Source organism: Acanthaster planci, linkage group LG01 (assembly GCF_054643075.1).
Source record: "Acanthaster planci isolate LZ-2023a linkage group LG01, COTS_SCS, whole genome shotgun sequence".
Classification (NCBI taxonomy): domain Eukaryota; kingdom Metazoa; phylum Echinodermata; class Asteroidea; order Valvatida; family Acanthasteridae; genus Acanthaster; species Acanthaster planci.
The window spans coordinates 39,436,989-39,445,596 of record NC_141777.1 but is presented as its reverse complement, the minus strand read 5'-3'; the positions used below and the strand labels follow the sequence as shown (position 1 = coordinate 39,445,596).

The following is an 8,608-nucleotide window of genomic DNA, read 5'->3' as shown; positions in this document are numbered from 1 at the left end:
TGGGTCTCCTATACCCGCCTGGTCCCGAACCCCCCCTCCCTCAGTGGTGTAGCAAGGGGGAGCCTGGGGCACGTCCCCCCCCCCCCAAAGGATGAGTGGAGATTGATTAAGGCTAACAAAATCTTGCTCCCCAAAACACCACTGTAAGCTGGTGCCTCCTAAAATGCGGGTGCCTCCGTTGTGCCTCCCCCCACACGTAAAATCCTAGCTACTTACGCCGCTGACCTTCCCTGGTGTTAGGGTTTTCTCAACCCAAAACCTACCCCTCGCCCCACCAGCAGCCTACCACCATAGTTCAGCCCTGGCATCCTCCTCGCCTCCATCCAGTGCATCAATGATCCAGCCAATTACCTGTAGTCTGCACCGTGAGCATCCTCTATCACGCATGACCAGCCTCACTGCCAAGCATCCGTCTCACGCTTCAATGCTCCAGGGATCTACGCTAATCCTCAAACAATCCTACATACCCACCTAAAACGGGCGCTCCACTCCTGGGAACGACCAGAGCACACTGGTTGAAACGTCAAGTGCCCACCCTACGGTTCTTGTCAGAACCATACCTCTTCCAAAAAGAGATCTACATCATGATGTATCTGCATGGTTTTACCACAGGCCCTCTGTTTAGTCTATCTCCACCATGCAGAAACCACCATGAAAAAACTGTTGAACTGTTTTGGGGTTGCACTTCACACGATTTCTTCACTGGTTCTTATAGTATACCACCGGCAAGGGTCTATATCAGAAAAAAAAGCTATTTATGCATCATGTACATGTACAATGTGTCTGCTGACGACTATCGTCGGCGATTCCTGAATAACAACGAAATGGGTGTGGAAAATGTCTGCCATTTTTGGAAACTCTCGGAAACGGTTTTCAAAACTCAGTCCTGCGAGGAGACAATCTTCACGCATAGCCTCGGGGCAACTTTCCTGGTACGGGTCCCTCTCCCTATTCGTCTGGAGACTATAAGTATGGGACGGGAAACCAGTCCCCAGCTTTCCTGTCAAAATTCTGACTTATGAATTACCTTTTCTTTTAAACAAATCCTCCACTGCCTGACTTAGAAAAAAAGGAATCAGGCTGAAGACAAAAAGCCAAAACGCACAGCTCTGGAAAGGCCGTGGTTATCCGAGGGTAAATGGGAAAAAATATTTAGTGACAACTTAAGAACTGAAAGCCCACTTGTATAATTGCTAATAATTTTCGAAAAGTGAAGTACATTTCCTGCAAGGTCGTTTTTGGGATGTTTTTTCAAGTTTTAATTCCAAAGATATATTTTTCCAAGTTTGCTTTTACGAGCAGTGGCGTAAATTTGTGCTGGAAATGGAGGAGGGCATGGTGGATGGGGAAAGGCGGTGGGGCAATGACTTGCCTGACCATGGAAATTTGAAAAGCGGGGGGGGGATATAACTCTACATAGAGGTCGCTGTTAGGATGGCATATTTGTGACTGCTAAATTATCTTGCCTTTTTGAGTGATACTGAATGCATTTTTAGTCGTTGGAAGTCTGAAAAAATTCTTCAAAAAGTGGGGGGGGGAGGATAACTCAATAGCCCACCTCCCTCAAAGAGTGGGGGATATGTCCCCCTTTACCCCACCCCCATGATTTACGCCCATGTTTACGAGATTAATTTAGAAATTGGGGTTAAGGTTAGGGGGGTCGTTTTTATGAGAACGAAATATATTTTTAAAGTTCGTTTGAAAGGTACATTTTCCTGGATTTTTTTAACGCATATTTCTCCCAGCCTATTTCTACGAGATATAACTGTGGTCTAAGAACTCGTTCATTTTAGGCCTTCTAGTTATCAAAAATTCATTGCTGTCGAATCACAATACATGTGTACGTGTACTATCACCAGCAATCATCGACAATTCTTTTAAAACAAGATTCTACTTTTTGTCTCTAAAAAGTTGAAAAACTACATGTCCAGAAAGTTAAGATCTATTTTCTCAAAACGAACTTTAAAAACAGATCTCGTAAAAACCAACTTGAAAAATTTAATTTACCTTTTGAAAAAATGCTTCACGGCACCAGTGGGCTTTCGTAGCAGTCATTGTCTCGGGCTAGCTGGCCGGGGTCGGCCACGGTGTGGCGCGTGCTGCGCCAACGGACCGAAAAGAGACCAGTGTCATAACCCATGACCTTGCCATGGCAACAGACGCTCAAGCTCAATCTGCAGCTAGCAGGATGCATATATCTAGCTTCGTTGCATGCACTGCATGCATTGCTTGCGCTTCAGTTTGCACTCTGTCATACTCACGAATGATTTAAAGCTTTGTTTTTGATAAGGAACCATGGCTGGCCGCTCGGAACTGAAACCTGAAAATGTGAGGTAGGTCTTAAGTGCACCATGTGTGCACCTAATTTACGTCCACCAGCCGGCAGCGCAGGGATTCTCATTCCCTCAAAGTTTGAAATTGAGGACTCCAGCTACTGCTAGGCCTACATGTATCTGGCACGAGTCAACAGGTCAATTCAAGCTGGGAAACTGTTGCCTTGAGTTAAGTCTAGGATTCCAGTACAAACTATATGTAGGCCTTATTGGTTTGGGGGGTCATTTCAAAATCCTTATTTTCCGTGATTGTTTGTTATTTTGTATGGAATCCTACTTTTGTAGGGCCTAGGCCCCCTAAGCCTATTTCTAGGCCTACGGCTCAAAGAATTTTCCAAATAGACCCTTGGCCTAAGTGTCAACAGGAGATTTTAATAGTTCTCGCAAGAAATTTCTTTCAGAGGGAAGAAAAGTCTGAAATAAATGTCGGCAGGGGAATTTGTTCTGCTTTCACATGGCAGTAGGCCTATTCATCACAATGCTCAAATGGCAACATTTCTTGCAGCTGGCCGGCGTAACGCGTGACGTACCATGCCCTGGCCCCAATAACTTGAATAAGTACATACACAAAGGGCACTGCACATGTAGCTCACACACGTCACATACGAAACAGACCCAGCAAAATATGTAGTTGATGTCAGTCTCTTACGTACAACCGTTGCCTGTTTTTCATGTATCCATGCAATTTTTATCACTCAGCACAATTTTTAAGGCAATGGGGGGCCTAAGTCTGTGGTTGTGCAAAATTAAAAATTGGCGCACTTTCAAAGATTGCACTCATTCGGCCTACCCTACTGTAGCGCAGCCCCCAGAGGTCTCAAGTGGTCTCAACAACAACACTAGCAGCCCCTAACATGGCACACTTTCATTTTTCACTTTTTGTGTCTTAACAGACAATATTTAAGCTTAGACTTCAAAATTGGTGAAACTTCATCAAACTTCAAATATTCTGATTCATAAAAATCACAATTTTTACATAGGCTTACATGTTACAAAGTTTGAATGAAATTTTATTTTTGCCCGATTTTCCAACTTTTTTCTGACCTGCAAAATGAACTTTTTTAGAACGTGCCCAAAATTCTGACAAACTTGTTGATGGATATTTGAGAGGCAGTAATGATGCTTTACAAGAATTCATCAACTTCAAATGAATGTTTACTACTTATGTTTGATTTTCTGCAAGTTTTTGCAAGTGCACCACGTTAGGGAACGCTCCGCTGAATTAGAGCTCAACAACAACTCAATTGATAGGAAAACTGTTTGTGTTTGTGCCTCGAATGGGCAGACAACTGCCTGCATTGTGCTGACATTATGCCAGGCCACCGTGCATGGCACATCACAGCTTGTCGTGGCTTGACCCCTTGCTGGTCAGGGCTGCTGATGTGTCACTCACTGGCACAGGTCCTGTGCATACTACATGTATGTCACCGGGTCCGAGTCAGGTAACAACGTAAATTATGCACCACATGCATATTTCTCAAGCATGTTGATATTCAACCTAGTGCCCGCACTCACTAACATGTTCACATATTAAGCGCAGAGTTGAATAGTCTTCACAGATGACTTGGTAAATGGTCGAGCAGTCCCACTAGTGGAATTGTCTCAATGGTCAAGTTGTCTGGCATCCCTACAATTCATCATTGAGTATGCAATTAAACAGATTAAGCAGAGTGATTTACACCTTTGAGTTTTGGACATCTTTTAGTTTGGCTTGGACAACTCATACCTCCATTCTACCTGACGTTCATTGTTAAAGCAACATGTCACTTGGCCAACTTTACTTGGCCAAGGTGTACCCCATAATGCCATGAGCAAGCACCACCAGTCAACTTTGGCCTAATATTAGCCTATATGTAGGCTCCTCACCATCATGCAAATCTTGTATACAAAATGACATTTTGTGTAGATTCATGTGGCAGTCACAGTAATTTCCGCACAGAAAAGAAATTGAAACTTTTGGTCTGTAATGAAGACGTTTGTTTTTGTTGTAGGCCCCTATTTGTACGTATTTGGGAAGACATCTGTTCAGTTATTTTGCTTTGCAGAACCCACATCTACATGTAACTTGCAGATTTGGGTTATTCTATAAATTCAGGGTCCAAAAATGTGACTTTTTTGTGTCTGTTACTCCTGACCTGTGTAATTTGATCTGGAAATATCACTGAAATTGATTTCAAACTATTTCTATTTGTCTGGCAGGTGCATGCAATTTGCATAAATTCATCACTCTTTGAAATTAATGTATTCTGAATGTACGACTTACGTGTATGTTGGATGTGACAGGGACACAGAAAAATTGGACCCCTAATTTATAGAATGACCTATTTGACAATGATTTGGTATATTACTTTCTCAGCATTCCTGAATTCTCCAAGCTCCATCCTGTAATCCCTCGGAGATATGTCCCAGAATGGAAAAATGACATGAGAAATAGAGAACTAATCATGAAGGTAAAAATTCAACAACTAACTTTAGAAATGAACAGTGTTTGCCATTGTTGGTTGAATAAAATCATCAAATGTATAGCAGCAAATTTGGATGGGACTGTGAAATTGAAGTGTTAATGGATGTACTGAAAAAGGTTTTAACATTATCAATGAAGAAAAAATGTTGACCGTCAATATAAAGAGCATAGTTGTGACAAAATGCTTTTATAAAGAGCAAATTCTCAGGATCTGTATCTCTTTTGTTTTTAATTTTGCAGTTCTTTTACAAGATTGTGGTAATAACAAGATATTTCAGCTGGTCTCAACAACTTTGTCGCAAGATTTGACTGTGTTTTGCTTCCACTGCATCTTAGTTTTAGAAATAGTCAAACCTCAGGAGAGGTTCCTCTGACTTTGCAGATAACATATGAGGAACCTTGTATTTTCAAGAACGAAAACAACAAAAGATTGAGACCTAAAAACGTCCTTGTTACATGTATAAGCAGAATGTTGCATAATTAATGGTATTCTTAGTAACAAGGTTTGACTATACATCTCATGTTCCACTTTCGTAGGCTTCCCAATAGTCATTTTGTAATGGTCTTGTATTCACCTGTCTTACACTTCAATGCCTTTGTAGCTATGTGCAAAATAGCAATAACATTGCTAATCATGGGAGATGTCATCTTTCCCTCCATAGCAAAGGTTATTCAGCGTGTAGTTTAATAAGGACATAAGACCCTTGTTTCCAAAAGAAATGGAATTCTAACAGGAAGAGAAAGACAGAAATTCCCCTCTAAAACTACTCACACTTACTACATTTTCATTTTTTTCAGAACTGTGATGTAAGTGGAATAATTCCTAAGGGTCCACATGACGAAAGCCTGTTCTTGGACAAGAGGGAGAGAATGAATGAAGTTGAGCCTCGTAAGCGCTGCGAATCCAAACGACCAGTACTGGAGCGGTATCATGCCCTGAGACCTGAATTCCATACATCACAATCTAAATATCAAAGTAGCTTAATGTTTAGAAGGGATGATTTCACAGAGACACAGTAATGAAAACTCTAAGAGTTGGCGGAACAGTCATCTTTATTTTGCAGAAACCTGGCATTTCTCTTACAAATGTTCTTCAATGAATGTACACGTCCTAGCATCTCAGTCTAAGCAGCTTTTTAAGCAAATGATACTTTTCGAGAACACACATTTACATTATGTGAAATCATTGATGTAATTTCATGCGAGTTTCATTTACATTGACATTTATAAGAGTCTACTGGCACTGCATACATTTACCAAATAAATGTTGGACATTAAATTAATAAATTGATCAACTAAAGTACTATTTTCAAATATGCTAACTGAACCTTCCCTTATGTATATTTTCAAGATGTATTTTTGCGTTGGGGAGATGTTAATTATATATAACAGGTTTTGCCCTTACCCAACGTATATCAATAAGCACTGTATGCTCAGTGCTTGTCCGAGAGCTTGCGAAAAAACCTCACAAGCTTACTCGGGTGGGACTCGAACCCACCCTTTTTTGGTAACATTTTCATTTTTAAAGAGCTGCACAATCTACATTGTTCTATTTTTAAGAGGGAGCTTGATTCTCAAAGAGTTAAACCACACCTTAGCAATTCAACCATTTTTGACTTCAAAACAAAAACTTCAAAACTCCTGCCTAAAACATTTGAATAATTCTGACTTATTTTCCTTAAATATGTTTAAAAGTGTAAGTAAAACGCTATTGGAACAAACTAGCTACCACACTGCCATTTACATTAGTCAGTTGTTTCCTGTAAACCTCTTCTTTCACTTTTAGAATTAATGCTTCAATTGAAGACAAAATTATTTGATTGATCAATATTGGTGATCGTGATTGGTGTGAATATGTTTATTGTAATAGCAAGAGCTTTGTCATTATGGGAACGTTATCACATTGAGCACTTTATGACACGTTGCAAATGATTTTATTTGAAGCTTTCCAAGTAAATATTAAATTGTTGATAAGAATGTAATGTGTACCTGTATTTTTTCCCTCAGATGTTTGAACAGTGATGACAAGACAGAAGGAAAATGATTCAACTCTCCAAATCAACACTCAAGAATTGTATTATATACACTATATACATGTACAATTAACAGACAAAACGCCTGATGTGGAAATTGAATTCACAATTCAATTAGTAACAAAGATACCCATGACATTCTTTCATCAATACATTTTCCAGATCCTCTAAGTTCGCAGAGCCATCCATCTTTAATTGTGCTTTGTGAATGTCAACTGTGCAATAATGGAAGTGTTCAATATCTGTGGTCATAGTGACTCTAACAACACAAGGTAAATGCAACCACAGCCAAGCTTTCATTTGAAGACAATTGAGATTTGAGAACCATCTGATCAGAATGTAGATTCCTCACTGGATATACACTGCTGTATCAAGAGGTTGATTCTCTTCACAAGTCTGCTGAGATAAGTCCATCCAGGCTTGACTTCATGAATGACTGCTTGAACATCTTGCTCTCTAAGAAGGAAAAGCCAGCAATTTTTTATTTGAATAAGGATAACTCAAGCAGAACTTAAGTAGACATCCTCTGCCTTGGAAAATATCAAGGTAAAAATTGAAATAATAGGACCTTCAAAAGGTAGTCAATTCAGAGGGTGGACTTACTTGAGGATGCCAATCTTGTGCTTGAAGTTGGCTGACATGGAACTGAATGGGTAGCCACCAGGAAAGAATTTAAATGTCACCAAGAACCTGACCATTGCATCCAGGTTGGAAAACTCAATGGTTGCACTGAAAATCAAATGTACAATATAATTGGTCAAGACAGGACAATGCATCAATGTGATCTTTCTTGGCCCATGATGGTTGTGTTTATGGAGACATAAATTATCATTTATTATTTAAGAAAAATGAAGTGAAATGCAAGGGTTTTAAATCTGGATAAGCCTGATGTTCTGACTAATAAGCTACCAAAAAAAGGGTTACCAGGAGTAGGTGATGACTCAAAACTTCTAATGAAACACTGTCACTCCAAGTGCTTGTAAAACTAACAACCAAAATTGTTCATCTACTCTATCAATTCAAAAAAGCATGAAGTGTTTCTCGTTATAAGCTTCCCTATTGCCGAGCAGATTTTTATCGCGCTCTAATACAATGACTATTTTCTGATAAACTAATATAGAACTGTCAGATAAATGACCAACTGCCAATAGAGTGAGCCAGAAAGCCCCATCCACTGTATGCTGTGCCACATTGCTTTCCTTAACTTCCATCTTACATGTGCACACTAATTGGCTGAACACTAAGTGGTGGGGCTTGATGGATTGCTCCACTATCAGGGCACTAGATGTCTACTTGAAGGATAAAGATGATTTTGAAGAATATCAATCTGACTTACTTGGTTCCATTCACAGTAATTACATGTCTGTATCTGATGTGATCTATTTCCTCAGCGATGCTGTCAGCTTGGCTGACTACCTCAGACAAGTCTTGGAGTAACTGTGATGAAAAAGATAAAAAGACAGACCGTTAAAATTTTAGCAGTATCACATCAAAATGTTGTTTGAAGCAATTGTCAGAGCAGAGAATATGCTTTCCATTTACTGAGGACATAGCAAAGTCAACTCCTGATAATTAAACTTAACTATTTTTATTTTATTTTTACAGAGGGGATCCTCCTTACTTTCAGCCCATAGGCTTTAAATACGTAGGATGCTGCTATAACATGATCAAGCTGAATATATATTAAGGTGCCTCAGACAGCCGCCAGATGACCCTTATTTGACCAGCACAGCCAAAGATTGCTTGTGTTGATTTTTGTTTGGTGAATGAAAGAAAAC

The 8,608-nt window shown here is 39.8% G+C and overlaps 2 protein-coding genes across 3 annotated transcripts in view; one reads left to right on the top strand and one right to left on the bottom strand.

Moving 5' to 3' along the window:
• The first annotated feature begins 2,173 nt into the window (after positions 1–2,173).
• Positions 2,174–6,774, top strand: LOC110980493 (sperm-associated microtubule inner protein 10-like). The gene is made up of 3 exons (XM_022237207.2): positions 2,174–2,333; positions 4,690–4,783; positions 5,596–6,774. Exons 1-3 carry the CDS (start codon positions 2,296–2,298, stop codon positions 5,815–5,817), a joined length of 354 nt encoding a protein of 117 aa, XP_022092899.1. The 5' UTR covers positions 2,174–2,295; the 3' UTR covers positions 5,818–6,774.
• LOC110980557 (uncharacterized) overlaps positions 5,833–8,608 on the bottom strand; it is a 24,761-nt gene continuing 21,985 nt past the window's right edge. Inside the window, exons 20-23 of one of the 2 annotated variants that reach the window (XR_015426371.1) lie at positions 8,167–8,267; positions 7,434–7,559; positions 6,292–7,286; positions 5,833–6,125 (exon numbers count right to left, since the gene is read on the bottom strand). Coding sequence is in view for 1 of the 2 variants with exons in the window: in XM_022237365.2 (XP_022093057.2) it covers positions 7,163–7,286; positions 7,434–7,559; positions 8,167–8,267 (351 nt within the window). In the remaining variant the exon portion in view is untranslated. Of the gene's footprint in view, positions 7,287–7,433; positions 7,560–8,166; positions 8,268–8,608 lie in introns of both variants that reach the window. The other variant, XM_022237365.2, reaches the window with a different exon arrangement.